The sequence below is a fragment of the Dermacentor andersoni genome, chromosome 7, assembly GCF_023375885.2.
Source record: "Dermacentor andersoni chromosome 7, qqDerAnde1_hic_scaffold, whole genome shotgun sequence".
NCBI classification, from domain to species: Eukaryota; Metazoa; Arthropoda; class Arachnida; order Ixodida; family Ixodidae; genus Dermacentor; species Dermacentor andersoni.
Genome location: NC_092820.1, coordinates 20,808,527 through 20,832,776, shown reverse-complemented (window position 1 = coordinate 20,832,776; position 24,250 = coordinate 20,808,527). Strand labels below are relative to the sequence as shown.

Below are 24,250 nucleotides of genomic sequence, written 5' to 3'. Positions count from 1 at the left end.
AGCTAATTTTTCCTGATAGAAGTACAAATTCCCTGAGTTTTTCCAGACTACTCAATATCCCTGAGAATACCGTTTTTCCGGTTGGTAGACAGCCTGTGGATGTATCTTGCCTATCTTGCATGCAAAGGGCAAGACATTGCAAGACTTTGCAAAGGGCATGCAAAGGGCGTGACCCCCTGAAATTTTCATGGGGTCACGCTAAGCCTAACCTGTTATTAAAGCACATACGAGTAGGTTTTGTTGGCTCTTTTTTCGCAGTCGGAGGTTGGGCTTCTACCACCGATGCCAGGACGTTCATGCAAAGGGCACATGCTCTTGTACAACCATTAGAGGTATCTGGGATTTACTTGCTGTCCACCTGTACAACCACCACATATGTGCTGGTTAACGGCTCTGTCCTATACAGTATTGCCAAATGAAACCACGTATGCTGCATTCCGCCGTAATAAAGCCCTACTTTGCAAGGACCGCGCTTTTTCAGAAATCGTTTTCCCCCCATACAATTGAACAATGAAACTCTCTGCCTTCCTGTATTGCCGAATGCCCAGGTGTGAAAAATTTTGAAAAGTTGTTACTCATGCACTGTAATTCCCTTCTGCTTGGGCAGCACTAGCTGCCTGCAGTATTTCGAAATAAACAAAAATAAATAAATAGCCTTACTAGTACAACAAATATATGACGTCAAGGGCATCACTTTTTTAATAAAGCAAATAGCTTTCTAGAAGCGTCCAGCTATTCCATTTCATTGAAAATCATGGTTGATGGTTACAACACAATTTTCATTTCAACTTCACTCGTGTCAACCAGAATAACCATTTCAGTGAAGGAACATGAAACACTTCCACCTCAACAAGCACAGTAGCATCATGCTATCTGCAACGAAAGGCTTCCATGGCAACTGGACGGCATGCACTTGCAAAATCGCAAGTCCAAGAGCCCTGAGTAACATGCACAGAATTGGTCCCTGCAGATCCACTGACTACCTTGGTGGAGATGGCGTGGTGTTTCAAGTTAGTGCAGGCTAAACATAGCATTGTGGCAAAGTCTGTCGTGCATATGGCACAAACTTATAAGCTGTAGCAGGCACACATTTCACACACACTGCTTCTTTAGCATGGCACAAAGGTGATCAGGTAACAAATGAAAATTGACTGATTGATCGATCGATGGCAAACAATTTTTTGCATTCCAGACCAACTAAAATGTACAGGCCTGCAACTAAGCACTCGGCAACACAATTTAGAAAAATTAAATTCTGAAATTTTACATGCCAAAACCAGGATACAATTACGCAGCAAGCAGTAGTGGGCTACTGTGAATTAATTTTGACCACCTGGGGTTCTTTAACGTGCACCCAATGCGTGGGACACGAGTGTTTTTGCATTTCGCCCCATCAAAATGTGGTCACCGTGGCCGGGATTCGATCTTGCACCCTTGCGCTTAGCAGGACAATGCCATAGCCAGTGCAGCAGACTCAAATAAAATTTTAAAAAGCAGTATTTGTCTCTTTGCATCGCAAGTAAAATGTTGTGCAGAACCTACCAATATCCACGAGCCGGTCGTATACAGGCCTTGTGTCAACAAAGTAGCTGTAGAAGCGTGGTTCGGGTGCACCCAGCAAATCCAAGAGCACCATGACCTCCTATAGCAGGAAGAGAAAGACTAGCATGTTGTTGCATATCTCCATTTAAGCACTATGGCACAGTGCAACACACTGACAGAGGCGATTAAAAAAAAAGTGCACAATTCGCATTGAAGTAGCTCCTGCTGGGAGCTTGCCATCAAGATGGACATTTAGAGCTTCCATTGGAGGGGCACACCTGTACGGAAATTAGGTGTGTTATGTAAAAAAAAAAAAATCGCTCTCGCATGAGTGTAAAGTCACCTTGCCTCACAGGCGACATGCGTTTTTCTGTGACGCAACAGGCCTGGGTCCAACATGAATGTGTAGCAAGTTGACCAAGGCAGAGCGCAGGTTGTGAAAGACTTGATGTTCAGGTGGCAAGCATAAGGTGTGTCATGCCTCTATATGAAGCACTAGGGATGACTAGACTGGGAAAGGGGCTGGCCAGGTGGATCTTGCATCTTTCTTGCACCTATGTAATGAAACTGTCAATCTGCCATGAATTAAGCACCAATTAATGTTTCTTTTTCAGATTTCACAGTGACACATAGGAACAAATAATGACAAGTCTATTTGACATTCAGCAAATAGAAGTGTTCAAACAAATAATAGTTGAGCCATTGAGCATCAATGGGCTTCCTTACCCATAATTTTTCCTGATGTAACAGCAACGTGTGTGAAATGCACTACAGAATTCTGTTGTATCCATGATTTTAAAGATGCTTTAGATATACATTTAGCATTGTATAATTTCATGTGTTCCTGTAGCAGAGTGTGTGTCTAGACTTTGTATGAATGACTATAAAGTTAACCCTCCCTGTAGTGACCCCCGATATGGATTGACACTATCAATAAATGATGCACACAGTGCCTCACGTGGCTTTAGAAGGTCTTTGTGGCACTGCTGCAGCGATTTCGAGGCTTTCTTTACCATTTACAGCAATATTGTTTATTGTTTGTGCTGTCTCGATGAGTGCAGTGAAGGAGGGGCTTACTGTAGTACACACTACAGGAGCCCATACAGGTGTCTGCTAAATAAGATTAGTGCAAGTGGAGGCTTAACTTAGAATCATAAGGTCGGCTGGCACACTGAGTGCAGCCTGAACCAGGTTCAATGACGAACTGTTTTATCAGGTGCAGTTTCTAAGCCTCTTTTGTAGGGATGCACTCCTTCAAAGGGGTGGAGGTGCAGTTGAAGGATAAAACAACAATATAGATTATTGCTGATTATAGACTATTACTGGGCTTTGACATGATTTGTGCAAGTGCAGAGGCCTCTCAACATCGGGGCCAGAGAGAGCATGCTCAGACCAATTGGAGGAGCAACATCATTGAAATTCTGTCGGATTTTCGTTGTGCTCCAACCTTGAAGGCGAGAACACCTGTGAACACTCGGAGTTGGAGCATGCTGCTCTGAATGAACCAGTGGAATGTGTTCCGAGCAGACAATTTCAGCCTGCCGAATGTACACCGTACCATGAAAGTGCTCTACAGTACTTGAAAGTGATCAGTCAAATGTACCATTAGTATGTCACATACGTCAGAACAATGTAAGGACTTCAAACCTATAGAGGTTAAGAGCAGCAGAGAAAGGGGAAAAACACTTTTCTCGGGTTGCTGTGGAAAAGAAAGCAAACCTCATTCCAAAACCTATCACAATTCTCACGATCTGATATTCGCATCCCCGAAAAGCAAAGTTTGGTTTCATGAGTCATGGTGCTATGGGTACAACCTAGAAAGTAAACAACAGACAAGTCAATGGAAGACATCCGGCTCACGTCATCCGAAAATAGCTTGTCAGGTTAAATCGAATTGGAAGATGATGCTGATCTGTCTTTTTGACATTAAAGGGATCGTACACTCAGAATTCATCCCTCAAAACCAAACCTTTGCTTTTTGAAAAATAGGACACAAGTCCTATTTCTTTATTTTTGTACATAACAAATGCAGAGACGTTCTCTTAGGGCTTCTGCTGCACTGAGTTGAGTGCTCCTTTTTAAAAAAGATTGTTAAATTCCAGCAATGCCACTCATTCTATGCTATTCCGCAATAAACTGTGTTCAAACGAAGACCAAGTGCTAGCTGCGCATGTTGGCACTTGTTTCTTGTGCATGAATTCTTCATGAAAGCCACACCTATGTTTTCCGCAGCCAGTAGCTCCTCGTGCAATGATGCTGCTGCGATACAACAGATGCTTAAAGACCAGCTGAGCAAGAGACCGGTGGAAAGGAAAATGAAGAGGGGCATCTGGGCTCTGAGTGCGAGCCGGTTTCCATCTTGATCTCTGGCTGCACTACACATGTAAATACAGTTCAGACCACTTATAACATAACTGCTTATAGCGCAGAACCAGCTATAATGCGGTCTTCCTGACTCCCGTTTACCTTCCCAAAAAACTCCATACACGAGGGAGGACCCAAAAATAACCAGAATCATACTCCTGCGCATCGTGTACTTGTAGTACGAAGTTTCGCGAGTAGGGCACTGTGGGAGGACCTCTGCTGAGTCAGTATGCCAAGTGGTGTCAACCGACACCGACGCATGTTATTTTTCTGGCAGTTTTGTTTGTGTGTTTGTAGTGCACTTATGACAAGAAGAAATGGCAGATTCTCACAAACAATGTGTGGCTGCAAAGTTTTGCTTCTTACTCGGCAAGAATACAGCGGAAACTGTTTTGATGATGCAAACAGCTTAAAAGGACACCCTCTCAGTAAAACGCAAGTGTACGAATGGTTTGCTCTGTTTAAAAAAGAGGGAATGACCATTGAAGATCAACCCTGTTATGGTCGTCCTTCAAGAGTGCTGAGGACAACATTGCCAAAATCCATGATCTCATCATGGAATATCGACGCAGAACAATCAACCAACTCGAAGACTTATCCAGGTTATCCTGGAGTGCATTTTGCACAACGATTTGGCAATGTGGTAAGTGGCTGCTAAGTTTGTGCCCACAGTTCTCATCAAAGAGCAAAGGAATTGTCACGTGGAAGCCTGTCGTGCAATGAAGGACGCAATCACAGACGAACCACAGTTTTTCAACGAAATCATCACAGGCGATGCGTCATGGTGCTATGGGTACAACCTAGAAAGTAAACAACAGACAAGTCAATAGAAGACATCTGGCTCGCCTCATCCAAAAATAGCTTGTCAGGTTAAATCGAATTGGAAGATGATGCTGATCTGTCTTTTTGACATCAAAAGGATCGTACACTCAGAATTCGTCTCTCAAAACCAAACCATCAACCAATAGTTCTATTTGGAGGTGGTGAAACGGCTGTACAGAAGTGTGGCGTGAGAACGTCAGGCCTTGTGGAATTCCAGTAAGCGGTTCCCGCACACACGGCCCTCGATGTTCGCTGGTTTTTGGCCTCAACGCAGACGACTACCTTGATCCACACGCGCCATTAGCCAGATATGGCTCCTGCGGACTTCTTCCTGTTTGGTCAGATAAAAAAAAAGACTTAAAATGCAAGCGTATTGCCAATGTCGACAAAGTCGACATTGGCAATACGGTCATGACTGCGCTAGATTGACTGCGCTAGATTGGCAATTGGTCACGACTGCGCTAGCAGGCATAAAAGAGGCTGAATTTGTAATGTGCCTCCAACAATGGAATGACGTTTGGACAAGTGAATTAGTACTAATGGAGAGGACATTGAGGGTGATTAACATTGTATTAAAAAAAATAATGTCCACGTGTTTTATCAGGAAATTCCAGTTATTTATGGGTCCCCCCTCGTATATGCACACTACTTATAATGCATCCGTGCAAGGCAAAATACCAGTTATAATGCGGCACTTTTTCTTTTGAGAGCGCAGCTCTTAGGGGGTGCCTGTTCCTGGGTTGAGCGTCAGCATCCCTTGGTGTAACCGCGCGAACATGCTAGTGCCATTGCTCGCATTCGTCATTGTTATCTTTCACAGCTGGCTCCGATGCCACTCATCTTGGCAGCGTTCCCATACTGCTCCTCTCACTGGTGCCACTGCTCGTGCATTCGTCGTCATCTTCTTCCACGGCTGGCTCCGATGCTGCTCATCATGCCAGTGTTTCCATACTACCCCTCATGCTCGTGCCACTGCTTGCACCTTCATGGTCTTCTTTCACAGCTGGCTCCGATGCCACTCATCATGCCAGCATTCCCATACTACCCTCTGACATCGTGCCACTGCTCGCACCTTTGCTGTCGTCTTCTTCCACAGCTGGCTCCGATGCCGCTCGTCATGCCAGTGTTTCCATACTACCCCTCGTGCTCGTGCCACTGCTTGCACCTTCGTGGTCTTCTTTCACAGCTGGCTCCGATGCCACTCATCATGCCAGCGTTCCCATACTGCCCCTCGTGCTCGTGCCACTGCTCGCACCTTTGTCGTCGTCTTCTTCCACAGCTGGCTCCGATGCTGCTCATCATGCCAGTGTTTCCATACTACCCCTCATGCTCGTGCCACTGCTTGCACCTTCATGGTCTTCTTTCACAGCTGGCTCCGATGCCACTCATCATGCCAGCATTCCCATACTACCCTTTGACATCGTGCCACTGCTCGCACCTTTGCTGTCGTCTTCTTCCACAGCTGGCTCTGATGCCGCTCGTCATGCCTGTGTTTCCATACTACCCCTCGTGCTCGTGCCACTGCTTGCACCTTCATGGTCTTCTCTCACAGCTGGCTCCGATGCCACTCATCATGCCAGCGTTCGCATACTGCCCCTCATGCTCGTGCCACTGCTCGCACCTTTGTCGTCTTCTTCCACAGCTGGCTCTGATGCCACTCACCATGCCAGTGTTTCCATACTACCCCTCGTGCTCGTGCCACTGCGTGCACCTTCATGGTCTTCTCTCACAGCTGCCTCTGATGCCACTCATCATGCCAGCGTTCCCATGCTGCTCCTCTTGCTCGTGCCACTGCTCGCACCTTTGTCGTCTTCTTCCACAGTTGGCTCCGATGCCGTTTATCATGCCAGTGTTTCCATACTACCTCTCGTGCTCGTGCCACTGCTTGCACCTTCATGGTCTTCTTTCACAGCTGCCTCCGATGCCACTCATCATGCCAGCGTTCCCATGCTGCTCCTCGTGCTCGTGCCACTGCTCGCACCTTTGTCGTCTTCTTCCACAGCTGGCTCTGATGCCACTCACCATGACAGTGTTTCCATACTACCCCTCGTGCTCGTGCCACTGCGTGCACCTTCATGGTCTTCTCTCACAGCTGCCTCTGATGCCACTCATCATGCCAGCGTTCCCATGCTGCTCCTCGTGCTCGTGCCACTGCTCGCACCTTTGTCGTCTTCTTCCACAGTTGGCTCCAATGCCGTTTATCATGCCAGTGTTTCCATACTACCTCTCGTGCTCATGCCACTGCTTGCACCTTCATGGTCTTCTTTCACAGCTGCCTCCGATGCCACTCATCATTCCAGCGTTCCCATGCTGCTCCTCGTGCTCGTGCCACTGCTCGCACCTTTGTCGTCTTCTTCCACAGCTAGCTCCGATGCCACTCATCATGCCAGTGTTTCCATACTACCCCTCGTGCTCGTGCCACTGATTGCACCTTCATGGTCGTCTCTCACAGCTGGCTCCGATGCCACTCATCATGCCAGCGTTCCCAAACTGCTCCTCGTACTCGTTCCACTGCTAGCACCTTTGTCGTCCTCTTCTTCCACCGCTGGCTCCGATGCCACTCATCATGCCAGTGTCTCCATACTACTCCTCGAGCTCGTGCCACTGCTTGCACCTTCATGGTCTTCTTTCACAGCTGGCTCCGATGCCACTCACCATGCCAGTGTTTCCATACTACCCCTCGTGCTCGTGCCACTGCTTGCACCTTCATGGTCTTCTTTCACAGCTGGCTCCGATGCCACTCACCATGCCAGCGTTCCCATACTGCTCCTCGTGCTCGTGCCACTGCTCGCACCTTTGTCGTCTTCTTCTTCCACAGCTGGCTCCGATGCCGCTCATCATGCCAGTGTTTCCATACTACCCCTCGTGCTCGTGCCACTGCTTGCACCTTCATGGTCTTCTTTCACAGCTGGTTCCGATGCCACTCATCATGCCAGCGTTCCCATACTGCTCCTCGTGCTCGTGCCACTGCTCGCACCTTTGTCGTCATCTTCTTCCACAGCTGGCTCCGATGCCGCTCATCATGCCAGTGTTTCCATACTACCCCTCGTGCTCGTGCCACTGCTTGCACCTTCATGGTCTTCTCTCACAGCTGGCTCCGATGCCACTCATCATGCCAGCATTCGCATACTGCTCTTCGTGCTCATGCCACTGCTCGCACCTTTGTCGTCTTCTTCCACAGCTAGCTCCGATGCCACTCATCATGCCTGTGTTTCCATACTACCCCTCGTGCTCGTGCCACTGCTTGCACCTTCATGGTCTTCTCTCACAGCTGGCTCCGATGCCACTCATCATGCCAGCGTTCCCATACTGCTCTTCGTGCTCGTGCCACTGCTCGCACCTTTGTCGTCTTCTTCCACAGCTAGCTCCGATGCCACTCATCATGCCAGTGTTTCCATACTACCCCTCATGCTCGTGCCACTGCTTGCACCTTCATGGTCTTCTCTCACAGCTGGCTCCGATGCCACTCATCATGCCAGCGTTCCCATACTGCTCCTCGTGCTCGTGCCACTGCTCGCACCTTTGTCGTCGTCTTCTTCCACAGCTGGCTCCGATGCCGCTCATCATGCCAGTGTTTCCATACTACCCCTCGTGCTCGTGCCACTGCTTGCACCTTCATGGTCTTCTCTCACAGCTGGCTCCGATGCCACTCATCATGCCAGCGTTCCCATACTGCTCCTCGTGCTCGTGCCACTGCTCGCACCTTTGTCGTCTTCTTCCACAGCTAGCTCCGATGCCACTCATCATGCCTGTGTTTCCATACTACCCCTCGTGCTCGTGCCACTGCTTGCACCTTCATGGTCTTCTCTCACAGCTGGCTCCGATGCCACTCATCATGCCAGCATTCCCATACTGCTCTTCGTGCTCGTGCCACTGCTCGCACCTTTGTCGTCTTCTTCCACAGCTAGCTCCGATGCCGCTCATCATGCCAGTGTTTCCATACTACCCCTCGTGCTCGTGCCACTGCTTGCACCTTCATGGTCTTCTCTCACAGCTGGCTCCGATGCCACTCATCATGCCAGCGTTCCCATACTGCTCCTCATGCTCGTGCCACTGCTCGCACCTTTGTCGTCGTCTTCTTCCACAGCTGGCTCCGATGCCGCTCATCATGCCAGTGTTTCCATACTACCCCTCGTGCTCGTGCCACTGCTTGCACCTTCATGGTCTTCTCTCACAGCTGGCTCCGATGCCACTCATCATGCCAGCGTTCCCATACTGCTCCTCGTGCTCGTGCCACTGCTCGCACCTTTGTCGTCTTCTTCCACAGCTAGCTCCGATGCCACTCATCGTGCCTGTGTTTCCATACTACCCCTCGTGCTTGTGCCACTGCTTGCACCTTCATGGTCTTCTCTCACAGCTGGCTCCGATGCCACTCATCATGCCAGCATTCCCATACTGCTCCTCATGCTCGTGCCATTGCTCGCACCTTTGTCGTCTTCTTCTACAGCTAGCTCCGATGCCACTCATCATGCCTGTGTTTCCATACTACCCCTCGTGCTCGTGCCACTGCTTGCACCTTCATGGTCTTCTCTCACAGCTGGCTCCGATGCCACTCATCATGCCAGCGTTCCCATACTACTCTTCGTGCTCGTGCCACTGCTCGCACCTTTGTCGTCTTCTTCCACAGCTAGCTCCGATGCCACTCATCATGCCTGTGTTTCCATACTACCCCTCGTGCTCGTGCCACTGCTTGCACCTTCATGGTCTTCTCTCACAGCTGGCTCCGATGCCACTCATCATGCCAGCGTTCCCATACTGCTCCTCGTGCTCGTGCCACTGCTTGCACCTTCATTGTCTTCTTCTTCCACAGCTGGTCCCAATGCCGCTCATCATACCAGCATTCCCATGCTGCTCCTCGCACTTAAGCTACTGCTCACACCTTCGTCATCTTCTTCCACAGCTGACTCTGATGCCGCTCATCATGCCAGTGATCCCATACTGCCCCTCCCTCTGCAAAGGCACTGACAGCACTGGCCCACTTCCAGTCGATGCGGTGATTTCGATTTCAACTTCTTTGCCTCAATATATCACGAACTGAAAACACGTATTGAGCTGCACTCATATTTAGCATTAGGGAGTACCATAATCTTCAGACACTTTTTTCTGTTTTTCGGTCAGTACTATCGCCATGACCATTTAATGCGAGATCCATGTTTTTTAGTTTTGGTTGCTATTTTCCATGTGGTGCGTCCACAGAGCAGGTGTGTCTCGAGGATGTTGTCGCATCCTTGTGTGCGTTTGTGCGGGTTCGCATTTGTGCGATTGGCACCACCTCCTGTGCCTTCACGAGAGCCAAGTGGTACGAAGAAACGTGGCTATTTCTTTGATGTCCATGGCGACCTTCGCTAACACAGATGGCCACATCTGCTCTTGTCGGCTGTATATGGAAACAATGTCACTTTTGCGTAAATCCAAGCAAATCTAATCACCTAAAGACACAGTGTGAGGTAGGGAATTAGGTATTTTTTTTAAGCCGCTCTAAGCCTAATAAACAGTCGTTTGTTTGTCTGAACAAGTTTCCAGACTGTTCGATTTTTCGGACTATTATTCGTTCCTCGTGAGGTCCAAAAAATCGGTTGGCGACTGTACACTGGTGTTTTGGCATTTTGCCCCCATCTAAATGCTGCTGCTGCTGCTGTCGTGATCGAACACGTGACTTCGAGCAATGCCATGGCCACAAAGCTGTTGCGGGGCATATAGCAGTATTGATGTTATGGGCAGCCGCTTCCGCAATGTTGTCTAGATGCTGGGGTGCTTTATTGCACCTTCGCGTCTGCACAACCTCCGTCAATTGTGTGCTTGACAAATTCATGCGGTGTTTATTCATCAGAAATGGCAGAAATGTAACTGTACCATAATTTGAATTTAAATTTATCCAGGTTTTCTGCAATGCTGCCATGTCTAGAAGTAGGGATTCCTTGCTTTCTTACGTAACCTTTTCCCTCTCTATTGCTCCCCCAATATAAGCGTGCTGCAACGAGCATAAAGTGGCAAGGCTGTTATTCACTTGCTTTGTGACTACGTCGGTTCTACCCATTCTCTGCCTCCTCTCCCTACCTCCACTCTGGACTGTCGCATGTTAGTACAAACGTAAGTGCCGCAGCTTCTGCAATGTTCTTGCGGGGACTCAAAGATAATTACAGCAGTAGGGGGAATTGTGGTGACGTCCAGGTAGCTCCAGAGGGCTTTGTGGGATGCAATAGAAAGGTCGAAATGAGTTTCTCACATTGCCTTTCCTCTCTGCCACGTTCCTGCAATGCATATACACGCTCCGAACCACACCCCGACACGGCTTGCAAGGCAGCAACAGTAGAAGCAGCATTTGAAAGTCGAAGGAAAAGGCAAAGAAAACTTTGCTTTAGAAAAAGCCGTGGTGGCAGCGCATGTATGCATTATGTGGGTGCACCTGAGTTGCCTAGGCGACTGAGAAGCCTTTGCTCTGGTGGCAGGCTGCTTGCTAGCAGCACACGATTTGCACTGAATGCATGGGTGGTGTCTCTCTCTGGCTCTTAAAGAGTGCGATTTTGTAGAAATGACTTTTTTTATGCCAATGCCTTTTTGCATGACGTCTGCGATTTTGAAAATGGAGGTTGCGTGTGCACGAATTTTTTTTTTTTTTTTATAGTCCAATCAAAAGCTCCCTTCGTTGGCTGGATGTTTCTTTTGTGTTCCCTTCTCTTTTTCCGGGGCTGTATAGCAAATTTATTTTATAAACAACACTTAATAAAAGCGGACTTCCAGCTGCGCAAAGCAAATTCATTCTGTAACCTTAAAATGCAAAAGCTGCCGCAGCTTAGAGATACAAACGCAAGTGCTCCTATTTTTGAAGTCGTCGCCACATATTTGTCGGATCTGCATCCAATCCATGCCGTTGAGCGCAGCCAAATGGCAGCCACTGTTGAACCCAAACAGCTGACAGCCCTTAGCATGTCCATACACAGGCTGACTGCCCCGGGCGTGTCCGTAATGCAGCACAATTAATTGCGGCCCACAGCAGTATACTTGCGTCTGAGAAGAATTGCAGGTGCTGCTTGCAGGAGTTGTGAGATACAAGAGTGAGGTGGGTAAATATTGCTCGTGTAGTGCTTGCATTGTCGCGTGGTTTTCACTGCGTGTATTGTATGACATGGGATAATTTCTTTTTTTAGGAAGGGCCAACAAGAATTATTCATAACATCTGAGGACAAACTTTGGAACATAGTGGATCGAGAACTGTCAAGGCACTCTGTACCTTTCAATAGGGCACCATTACAACAGAACAATAGCTTCGTCAAAGTGATCGCAGCAACGGTAATACTTTCTCGGTCAAGTGCCCCTGCACTGACGGTTACGCTCCGAGAAAGAAGCTGCTACAACAGTATATGTGAGTAGCGACTTCAACTTTTTTTACACTATAGGTATAAAAAGGTAAAAATAATAAAATGGAAGTGAGCACTTTATGCAGCCGCTCAGCTTAGACAAAATGTTTGCCTCTAAATTTTTTACTGTGTTGCGGGCCCGCTAAAATTCCCAAGTTTAAAAAGGAAGACAAAATGGCGGCATTAGGGCCACAGGTTCCCAAGGAGCAGGCCGCTGTTCTCCTGCAGTTCATCGAGCAGCATCCATACCTGGCGAGAGCTTCTACAGAGCTCTCACCACGTATGACTGCTGCTAAAGAAAACGAGCTGTGGGAGGAGGTCGCGGGGGTTCTGAAAGCACAGGGGCCAGCGGTCAAAACAACCAGCTGCTGGTGCAATTATTGGGCAAAGATGGTTCATAAAGCCCCCCCCCCCAAAAAAATATAGAGGCGGCCAGGGCCGCAAGCAAGAGGAGGTGTGCTTTCTAATAATGCAGACAATAACATTGTTTCACATTGTTGTTGTTCTTGTGTTTGCAGAGCTACGGGAGGCGGAAAAGTGGGTGACGTCGACGGCTGCCTCCTCGGTGTCCTCGTGAGGACAGGAAAGGTGCTTGTTCCCTCCCCCCCAAGTTCTTCACCAATAGCGAGGTGCGTACATTGGATTTGAAAAGTGTTCTTTGTGTGACCCATGGCCTCACAAATTGTCACAAGGTTGCAAAATGTTTTCAGCCATTTTTTGCTTTTTGTGCAAGCGATAATACAGGTTATGTACTCTGAGTAGCAACTTGTGTAAATGATGTGCATTGCACACACTGCTCACAATGTCTTGGAATTTTCATACCACCAAATTAATGTCTGATTTAAGTAAAACAGTCGGCTGTTTGTATAAGATATCTCATTTGTTGCCCCCCTGGATAAAGATATCTATGTATTACGCACTTCTGTACTCAAGGTTATCTTACTGTATCCTTGTATGGGGAACTACAACATCCAGCAATTACATCAAACTAATTTCAATTCAGAAACGTGCTATGCGTGCTATTGAGGGGTTTCATGGCAGACCTTCAGATTTACCTACGTCACCGCTATTTCAGAAATATGGCATCCTTAAAGTAAAAGAAGTATACAACTTCTGTCTACTTAAGTACATCCATCATCATAGATTATTCTTTTCTTGTCCAGATAATTCCAGCAGCCGTTATGCATTTCGGACGAAACGTAAGCGTGTTCCTATCACACGCACCAATTATAGCAAGCAAACACTAAGCTACCAGATTCCCACGGTAATAAATAACTTTCCCTTTGAAACTGAATATTACCTTCCACAAAAACGTTTTAAATCTACAATTAAAAAATACCTATTGGAACAAATGGAATGATATTTATTTAGTCGACATACTTTGTATTTATTTGTATTTATTTTACTACCTTTCAAATGTTTTTTCCATAACGCACATGTTGTAAGCTGTGTGATATTGTTTCTGTTTTAGGACTGATATTTTTATGTTTGTAAAAAAAAGATATTGGTATCTTTATACCGCTCATACGATAAGTTGTGTATTCAATTTGTTTTTTTCTTGTACAAATTTTGTGCATGTTAACTTACTGCTTCATGCTTTTACAATACTTTAGAAATTCATTGTGTATTTGTTGTGAAGTGCTTGTGCACAATGCCAGCTGTTTTACGGGTGACCGGGACCTTGTCAGGCTCTTGCCTTATGTCTTGGTGCCCTCTTTTCGTTGAAAAGAAAATAAACTTTCACTTTCACTTTCTAAACACTATTCTTACTGCAGGACACGAGCTCGGAGGAAGCAGCAGGGCCCAGCGCTTCCCTCACAGAGACACCAGCAACAAGCGTCTTCGTGATGTCGAGCCCTGCTGCTGTTGCTGGGCTGAGTGGCCTTACATGTAAGGCAGTGACCTAGCTTTTGTAGTAGCATTGTTTGCAGTTGCTGTATGATCTTGCTATGAAGTACTCCACTGTGCCTGTTGTCACCTTTATGTCCAGAATGCATTACAGCTCTTATTCATGGAGCAGAAATGCAAGCCTAGAAATGATGTGATGTGGGTGCCAGTATTGTTCAGCATGAGTCATAGATACTGGCTGTAAGATATTATGTTATGATAGAGATTCCTTGCGCTTCTTATAGGTTACTGTTACCAGCAACTTTCTATGGCATCTTCTTGCTCTAATTATGTGGCTGTTTTGTGTATTATTGTTGTAGCTATGTAGCTACAATGATGTCTAAAAGTGACCGGCTAGGATAATGAAGGTAGATCGGATAACAGTAAGTGAGCAATCTTTGCTTTTATCTTGCATAAAGAGCCACCACATACTCAGATGCCACCTCAGCAGCCGCAGCCCCACCTAGGACTTCCAGCTCCGTAGGCGCCCTGCAGACAGCTGAAGCAGCAGGAGCTGGAAGACACCGTTTGCAGGAAGACTGCCGAGTACGTCCGGCAGGAGCAGTCAGCTGAGTTGAAGGCCCAAGATGAGGCGACCCTCCTCTAGCAGTTGCTCGAGCAGAACCGACAGCTATGCGCAAAGCCACAGATGCATTTTCTTGCGCATGGTATTGAATTGCATGTGCCCTTTGTATTATGTAATTGTATCGACCAGAAACAAGCATAAAGTGTACTGTAACAAGCATGTGACGTGCCCATGGGCATAATCTTCGTTAGCCCGCCAGGCTCGGTGGGCAACATTGGTCACAGCACCAAATAAACACCGATGAGCACAGCTGCTTGGCAGTCAGTCATTGTTCGGCACCACCACGCTGTGGAGCGTCTGCCTAACGGAGGGTGCCTCAAGCCCGTCCTCGTTCACGAACCCGGACTGATTGGGACACTGGCGACGAGTGCCCATGTATCGACCCATGCTGCCATGAGTGGCGAAACACCCCCCTCGTTCCTGTCGCCATGCCGCTGTACGGAAGGCTCGAGCCGTTCGAGGGAGATGGGTCCGCCTGGCCAGTCGACGAGGAGCAAGTCCACCTGTTCTTCCGGGCAAATGACACACCCGAGGCCAAACAGCGGAACATTTTTCTGGCCAGCTGTGGAACCCGTGTCTTCAGTCTCCTGCTTGACCTTCTCAAGCCAGCCACACAGCATGTTAAAGAGTGAGCTGCTCACCAAACGGCGCTCGAATTTCAGCTTAGCACCGTTCACACTAATTAAGAATTTCTGCTTCAACAACCAGAGCCGCCGGGAAGGAAAGACTCTTCGGCAGTTCGTTGCTGTGCAAGAGCGTTAGCGAGTGCCTGCACCTTCGGAGACCAGCTGGTCTCCGAAGCTGGTCTCCGAATTAACAGCCACACATTGTTTCCTCGAAGCTAAGTAGCATGCTATCCAGCAAACAATGTTGTGTTCAATACCAATAGCAAGCAATTTAGTTACTAAATCATCATGCGGAACAACATCAAATACTTTATAATAAAAGTCTAAAAACACTGCCTCAATATGACTCTTCATATTTAGTGAATTTACGAAATCATTAGTTTTCTCGGCTAGCTGAACTGCATTGGACAGACCGGACCTAAAGCCATGTTGATTGTCATGAAGCAGTTGGTTATTTTCTAGATGTATCATAATTGCCTTAAATATAATACGTTCTAACAGCTTACAAATTGTGGATGTTAGGGAAACTGGTCTGTAGTTTAATTCTAATGGATATCCAGCACTAGTTGCCTGGTATTACAGAAGATTCTAAGGAGGTTGTATATATTTTATATAGATACTCTGCCACCCAGATCACATATCTGTTAAAAGAAACGTTAGATATATTGTCAGAACCTGGTGATTTTTATACAAGTTTACACAAAAGGTTAAGAATGCCATCTTTGCTTAAAGGGACACCAAAAGTGTAACAAGCAAGTCCACGTGTTCTTCTGGGCAAACGACACACCCCAGGCCAAACAGCGGGACATTTTTCTGGCCAGCTGTGGGCCCCGCGTCTTCAGTCTCCTGCTCGACCTTCTCAAGCCAGCCGCGCCGCATGTTAAGACGCTGGGTGAGCTGCTCGCATACTGCGCTTGCATTTCAACCCGGCACACTAATGGAGCGTTTCCACTTCAACATCTGGAGCCGCCAGGAAGGAGAGACTCTTGGGCAGTTCGTCGCTGCGCTACGCGGGTTAGCGAGTGCCTGCGCCTTCGGGGACAAGCTGGACACATTGCTCCGGGACTGTTTCGTCTGCGGCGTAAACAACCCTGCCATGCAGACGGGACTCCTAGAGTTACCAGACCCCTCGCTGGACGACGCCGTGAAGGCAGCACTGGTGATGGAAGCTGCTGCCAAGGGCGCCGGCATGGTTACATGTGCGACTGGCTCACCATCAGCGGAAGCGGTGTAACAAGTTGGCAACAAAGGGTGCCACCTGCAGTCACTGCATTGGTGCCCACTCCCACTCACAGTGCCAGTTCTCCCAAGCACAATGCTTCACATGCGGGAAAACTGGGCACCTGGCATAGGTATGCCGAGGGGGGACGACGAACAGCAGATAGCAGCGGGCAGCCTGGTTCAAGCCCAGATTCCACACAAGCCCGCAACCAGGGTAGCCGTCGCAAGGGTATGCGGCGGGGGCGTGCGGCAGCAGGCTCAAGTTCTTCTGCAGCCAGGCTCCACGTTGTGGCCGAGGACCCGCCAGTTTTTGACATGTGGCACACAGGCTTCGTACCATCGTCTGTGCCGCCATACACGCTGACCGTCGAAATCTGCAGGCACCCCATTTCCATGGAGCTGGACACAGGGGCCAGCATGTCAGTCATAGCCGGGAAAATGTTCAAGCGTACCTTCTCGGCGTGTCCGTCGAGGCTTCGGGCGTGATGGTGCACAGTTACTCCAGGCAGCTCTCCCAGGTCCGGGGTCAGGCACAGGTTAGCGTTCACTTTAGCAACAGGGAGGCAACCCTTCCCCTTTACTTAACTAAGGGGTCGTCACCGACGATGCTGGGCCAAAACTGGATTCATGCACTGGGCATTCGTCTGCCAGAGTACCAGGAAGCCAGCCTGCACGTGGCGAAAGACATTCCCAGCTTCCTGACAGAGTTCAAGTCCCTGTTCCAGCCAGGAGTGGGCACATTCAATGGCAGGCATCTATGTACCTGTGGGAGCCCGGCCACGTTTTTTCAAGCCTTGCCCATTGCTGTTTTGCCCTGAAGGACGGGTTCACCCAGGAGCTGCAACGGTTACGGCAAGAGGGCATCCTCGTGCGTGTCAAGACGCCTGAACGGACCGCTCCCATCGTACCAGTCCTAAAGCGAGACGGCAGTGTCAGGATCTGGGGGGATTTCAAGGTTACCATCAACCCTGCTACCATTGAGAAGTACCCACTGCCCCGGATTGAAGATCTCTGTTCAGCGTTTTCCGGTGGACAGAAGTTCACGAAGCTCGACTTCGGAGATGCTTACCAGCAGCTGGTGCTTCGGGATGCCTCCCAGAAGTATGTCACAATATCAACAACTTCGGGCATCTTCCAGCACACATGCTTACCGTTTGCCGTGACTTCAGCCCCGGCCATTCTTCAGAGGGAAATGAACAACCTCTTCAGGGGCGTGAGGCATGTGGCGGTGTACTTGGATGACATTCTGGTTACTGGCAGCGATGGCGGGGACCACCTGCAAAATCTGCAGAATGTCCAGGCACAACTGCAGGATGCCGGTCTCAAGCTCAAGCTGGAAAAGTGCATTTTACTGGCCCCCAGTGTTGAGCACCTGGGACATGTCATTTCCCAGGCAGGCCTAGCTCCGGCTCCCCGCAAGGTTGATGCTGTGCTCAAGGCACCTAAGCCACAGAATAAGAAGGCGCTTCAGAGCTACCTCGGCCTCATCAACTTCTACCGGAGTTTCCTGCCGAACCTGTCAGAGCATCTACAGCCACTCCATCTTCTGCTTCGAGATGGTCAGCAATAGATCTGGAAGGAGCAGGACCGGGCCTTCCAGCGCAGCAAGGAGCTAATCACCACGGCTCCAGTGCTAGTACACTTCGATCTGACCAAGCCTGTCGTCCTGACACACCGGAACAAGAGTGGCCAGGAACGCCGTGTCATTTGGTTCTCATCGGCTTCATGCTGCAGAGCAATGCTACAGCCAGATGGACAAGGAAGGCCTAGCCCTCATGTTCGGGGTCAACGCTTCCACAAGTAACTGTGGGGCCGGAAGTTCGAGCCGGTCATGGACCACAAGCTGCTGTTGGGACTGCTGGGTCTGACCAGGCGGTTCCCGTGCAGGCCTTCATGGCCGGCAGCCGACAGCTACCAGCTGGTTTACTGTCCGGAAAAGCACCTGGGACCTGCTCATGCCTCGAGCCGCCTGCCCCTGCCAGAGGCGCCTGCAAGCTGTTCCAGAACCTGCTGAAGTGTTCATACTGGGGCACTCGTACCCCGAGGTATTCTCCAGATCTGCGGTATCGCAGGCGACCAGCCCAGACCCAGTCCTGTCTCAGGTGGTCAAGGCGTTGTCTCATAGGGAGGAGTCAGTTCAGCGGGTTAATAGCCACAAGGCCGCCGAGCTGAGCCTGCAGCAGGGCTGCCTACTGTGGGGTTCCAGGGTGGTGATCCCTCGTCTCCAGTCCAGGGTTGTGCAGTTGCTGCACACAAGTCATCCTAGTGTGGAAAAGACCAAGATGGTGGCCCTGTACCATGTTTGGTGGCTTGGCCTGGACCAGGACATGATGCAGAGCTGCTAAGTCTGCCAGGAGCATCAGCTGGCCTCACGTTATGTGAAAATAACCCCTGGCCATTCCCACACATACCCTGGTCCTGCCTGCATGTGGATTTTTGGGCGCCCTTTAAGGGTCATTACTTCCTGGTGGTGGTTGTGGGATCGCACGCGCATCCTGATATGTCCGGAGCGGTTATCACGCGATAATCACGTGCTCACTCGCGGAGGGTAGCAGGGAAAGGGCATGTTTGCCGCTCCAGCTTCTCATCGTGCCTGGTCTCGACGCCACAGCTCGACGCTGCTTGGGAAGATGCACTATTCACCTGATGTGTCTTTAGCTTTCGGCTGAGGAGCTTGCAACTGGCCACATCTCAATTCATCCACTGAGACTGCTGCACGTCGTCCCCCTGCAGCACTCAGCCTTCGTGAGCAACTGACTGCCCCAGGGCCTGAGTGCGGATCCAGTTTGGGTGAGCTGAACCCTTATCAGCCTTTCTTGTGGTTTCCAACATTGTGCAGTTTCTTTCGCCTCAGAAGTGTGGAACGCTCCGCCGCTGTGGTCTTGTGTTTGTGTTTGCTGTTGTTGTTCTGTTGGTACTGTAACTATAAGGTGAATAAACACCTTAAGTCAAAGACTCATCCTGCCCCCTGGCCTGAATCCGCCGTGGTCGCAACTTACTGCGAACCGCGGGTTAGGGGTCACAGCTCTGACTGTCAAGGCTGCTGCGAAAGTACTAGCGAGCGACTGCCGCTTTGACGGCGAGGTGCGATCCAGAGAAAGGTCAGGGGCGCACGCGTAAACTTGAAGGTTCTGCCTGTCGCCACTTTAGCAGCAGGCATGACCACTGCGGCGCTGCGACAGGTCTTCGCTGCCCAGGGGTTGGCAGACGTCATCGTGTCTGACAATAGCCCTGCTTTCGCCAGCACAGAATACCTGGCCTGGCTGACGAAGAACGGAATCCGAATGATGGTTCCGCCGTACCACTTTGCTTCAAACGGTGCAGCCGAGCAGGTGGTGCAGACCATCAAGGACAAGCTCAAGAACAGCCAATCTGGGGATTTCCGGACGCAGGTGCCCGGGTACTGTTTCGGTACCGGACCACGCCCTACGATGTCACTGGCCGTGCCCCTTGTGAGCTCCTGCTGGGTCGGATGGTCAAGACACCCTTGGATGTCTTGCATTCGGACTTCCAGTCCACAGCACTCCTGAAGCAGCTGAAGCAGAAGTTGGCTGCTGACTGAAGGTGCCGCCCCGGACCTTTGCCAGAGTCAGGAGCTTGTCCTCCCCATGAACTTCCATCCTGTCCCACCCTGGTCAGCTGGACAGGTTGTATCTCCTGCCAGCGCTTCATTGCTGCTCGTCCGCATGCCGGACGGGACCATGTGGCACCGACACATCGACCATGTTGGCCTCGCCTCGGGACCTGGCTAGCACCCCCTCAACTGCCGCTTCAGAAGTCCAGCCCGCAGGAGGACTAGCGGCAGGAGGACCAGCAGCAGGAGGACCAGCGGCAACACTAGTCGCTTCCAGAGAAGCACCACCCACCTCGGAGGTGGCAAGCGTTGTCAGTGGTGCAGCACCTGTTGGGCCGGTGTCAAGTACGGCCACTGCGGACCCTCCGGATGGAGCGAGGCTGGTTCAGGCAGCACCCAGCGTTGCCACACCCGGCCCGTCAACGCCGACGCCCAGGCAGTACTCGACCACAGAGGCCGCTAGACCAATGCTCGCCTGGACAGCAGGCACCGTCGACCCGGTTGGGATGGCGGCAGAGCCTTATACATTGAGCCTGAATGTATTTTGTTTGTATCAACCAAACAAACTGGGGGTAAGGGGTGTAACAAGCATGTGACCCCCCCCCCGGGGCATAATCTTCGTTAGCCCACCAGGCTTGGTGGGCAACATTGGTTACGCACCAAATAAACACCGACGAGCATAGCTGCTCAGCCATTGTTCATCGCCACTACGCTGCGGGACGTCTGTGTAACGGAGGATGCCTCAAGCCCTCCCTCGTTCACGAACCCAGGCGGATCGTGACAGTACATGCAGTGCTGTGATGACCATTCCTTGTCCACATATACATGACATAATAACTGGCAATGTCTAAGCACTCAGGTGGCTAAAAGGAAGAAGTCATGTCATGTTCAAGCCATTTAAGACATGTTAATGAAAGTGGCCAGCACAATATCGATGGGCCAGAAATACATTTTCAGTGTTTCAATATAGATTGACAATAGCCTGCAAACGCGGATGAATACAGCGCACCAAGGCCTTGTTACTGACCTTCTGTAATTAAACTAAATGCACATCTTTGCAAACAGCACCATGAGGCACATGTGGAAAGCCTGTGGCAACTGAGGGAGCAGATTGGCCACAAGAAGTGCGAGGTTTCCGTGAAGTCCAGCAGCAGCGCCTTGAACTGGAGCGTCGGTCGCACGAGATCACCCAGCGCCTGCTTCAACTGCTGCTGGCTGCACTACACTGCAGCCCACTTATAACGATACCACATATAACGATATATCGATTATAACGATGAGTTGACTTCAGAGTATCAACTTACGCATTAGAACTATGAGAAAAAAACAACATATATAATATCTTATTCACCACATATCGAATATAACGATTGAAATTCTACCTTTTGGGCAGCGTTTTCCATGCCGGATAAACAAGAAATTTGCTTTGCTAAGCTTCCCTTAATCGAGACGGGGTGAAAAGTTTGCCTAGCGAGTTCGTACTGCCACCATTACCATGCAGCAAATCCCGCTGGCGCGCTGATTGCGAAAGCCACGGAGAGCATCGCAAGTTGGTGCCAGCTGCTTCGCGTCTGCGTTGCCGGCGAGTGTCCAGAGCAAAAAAGAAAACAAACAAACAAAAACCTAGAAGCGAATCGTGCCTGTGCTCCCTTTTTACAACCTTTCGCTCTCCCTCAGCGAGCACAGAAATGCGCCACGGAAGCAGCGGTAGGTGCCCCGACAAAGTGCAAAGCTGTGTCGCTTGAGATGAAGCTGCAAATTTTGCAAAACTCACAGTACCAGCTCGCACAGTCAATGATATTGATGATTCTGAAAACCGTGAGCGCTACGTTCATGAACGCTAGAACCAGTGACCATGCCGGTGAATGAAAACGGCGAGATTTGTGCGCCCGGCCGAAACCCCCATGTGTGAAACCAACACAGTGGCAGCCGCTGACATTACCGAACTCTGGGAGCACGTCGCTACTGGCGCATCGATGGAGGAGTTTCTGAGTGCAGATAGCGCTGCCTCGTCCTGCGAAGAATCTGCGCTGGCACGATGGTTGTTGCGACAGATGGCGGCGTTGTGCGACGGAGGCGACAAGATTGACAGTGGCCCATCTTTGAAACCGACCCCAATGTTCACGCAAAGTGCCTGTATAGAGTCCCTCACAGATTTCACGCACACTAAATTATAGGTGCACTGTTCAAGCAGCCGCTGGACACAATCAATGCACACCGCAGTTGTGAACCTGAAACTTCTGCAAAAGCAAGTGCAGAATTTCAGACTATTTCAGCGTGCCTAACTCTTCACATGCTGTTTAGAGGTATAAATAAACTTTTCATTTTCACAGCCTTCTTTCTACAACATCAATTTTTTTATCGTAGGTGGAAAATTTGGTTTCGGAGCTATGAAGGTATGTTCGGCAGTTTTCTTCAAAAATTTTTTTTTGTGGCAGTCCAGATATAGCGATGATCGGTTATAACAATCAGATTTTTCATTCTTGATATTGTTATAAGTGGACTGCACTTCAGCCCATGGTGGCAGCCAAGCCCCCCACCCCTCTCAGGCCCCGCATGATAATGAAAGGGAGCATAGGCAAGAAATTTCCCACCATTTTTTATTAACTTAAAATTTGTTGATGTAGTAATGATATTGTTACAGGGAGAAAAGATGCTTGACAATATATTTACATGACATATACAATGGGCAGAAGACAGGCATACAATATGGAGCCTGTGCGCATGACTATCGGCGATCGTTGTCTTCGTCTGTCCTCTTATCATCGTTCGCTCCTGCAGCGCCTTGTAGCAATATGAAAGCCAAATATTGCTAGTTTCTAAGAAATAATTGCTAAAGTCACCCTTTAATGCAACCACAAGTAGCGTAGCCAATGCAGCATGAATTTTTGCTCGAATTTATACTTCTGCAATAAGAGCGTCCACACCATCAGGCTCACCTGTACAAGCGCCAGTAAGCCTGGTGGTGCGGGCATTCTGACTGTGGCACTGAAATTTCAAGGTGCGTAGTCGTTGTCATGTCAATTTAAGCACGAGGTAACATTATTGCAATTATTCTACAATTTCATATTGTTTTGTCAAATGGTGACAATCGGTTGTTGAATGGCGGAGGAATTCGGACATTAATTTAACGTTGGAAGCAGCCTATGAACACACAAGAAAAGTGATTAAAATTCCTTGCCTATGCTCCTTCATTTCATTTATAATGTGTATATTATGGTTGTTTGTTACATTTTCATAAGTTTTTGTAGCGGCATACAGAGCTTGAATGTCTCTTTCTTTTCTTGGACAACTGTTTCATTGCCACATGTATTTTTTTTTCATTCTGTCATCCTTGACAAGTTGTAATCTCTTGTATGTTTAGCCCTTGTAGTGTAGTTCGTGTGCAATATTTATGCAGCAGTTTCTCTTAGTGAATGTGAAAGTATGATGTTATGGCTCTTTTTGCTGTGTGGAACTCCATGACAGCATGTTCCTTTCATATGTAGTGATGTACCTATATAGTTCTGTTGGTGCGTGATGATTTATGCACCTGTACATTTTTTTTCTGGTGCATTTTAAGCTGATTGCTATTTCTGCGTACTCGTGCAGTGCACAACAGTTTTCTTAAACAATGCCTGCCATTACCTGTGATATTTTATGACACCTCTGAATGTTTCAGATGCAAGCACAAGATGGCACGATATTTATTTCAACGTGTGTGTGTGATGTCTCAACTACTGCAGTACTCACGGTTATCACATTTCTTTAATGTAGAGACGGTCGCACATGATGTGTACACAAACAAGTGTTACTGTAAGAAAGGTCTGTATACCTGCCGTGGTTCCTCAGTGGCTATGGTGTTGGGCTGCTGAGCACGAGGTCGCGGGATCGAATCCCGGTCACGGCAGCCGCATTTTGATGGAGGCGAGATGTGAAAACACCTGTGTACTTAGATTTAGGTGCACGTTAAAGAGCCCCAAGTGGTCGAAATTTCCGGAGTCCTCCACTACGGCGTGCCTCATAATCAGAAAGTGGTTTTGGCACGTAAAACCCCATAATTTAAAAAAAAAGGAAAGGTCTGTATGTTGAAGGTCCAAATAATACAGAAAGGTGCAGTTTCCCTCTAGTGCTTTCATTTACATGTCACTGGAAATAGCTACAAATAGCACATTTGTGCTATTTGTATTGTGCTACAATGTGCTACAAATAGCACATTTGTAGTGCTACATTTGGTACACAGGGCATCTGTGTGATGACAGCAGCAACAAGCAAATCATGGCAGACGCTT

General features: G+C 48.9%; 1 protein-coding gene and 1 long non-coding RNA gene across 6 annotated transcripts in view; one reads left to right on the top strand and one right to left on the bottom strand.

Annotated features, from left to right (window-relative positions):
• LOC126535663 (glutaminyl-peptide cyclotransferase-like) overlaps nucleotides 1-24,250 on the bottom strand; it is a 107,982-nt gene that overhangs the window by 22,035 nt on the left and 61,697 nt on the right. For all 5 annotated transcript variants that reach the window (XM_072289175.1, XM_050182472.3, XM_072289174.1 and 2 more), the window contains one exon: nucleotides 1,543-1,642. In XM_072289175.1, coding sequence (XP_072145276.1) covers nucleotides 1,543-1,642 — 100 coding nt within the window. The remainder of the gene's footprint in view (nucleotides 1-1,542; nucleotides 1,643-24,250) is intronic.
• LOC129385992 (uncharacterized) lies at nucleotides 2,871-14,896 on the top strand. Its single transcript, XR_008613456.2, has 5 exons — nucleotides 2,871-3,925; nucleotides 11,877-12,091; nucleotides 12,605-12,715; nucleotides 13,862-13,976; nucleotides 14,393-14,896. It is a non-coding gene; the product is annotated as an uncharacterized lncRNA (long non-coding RNA).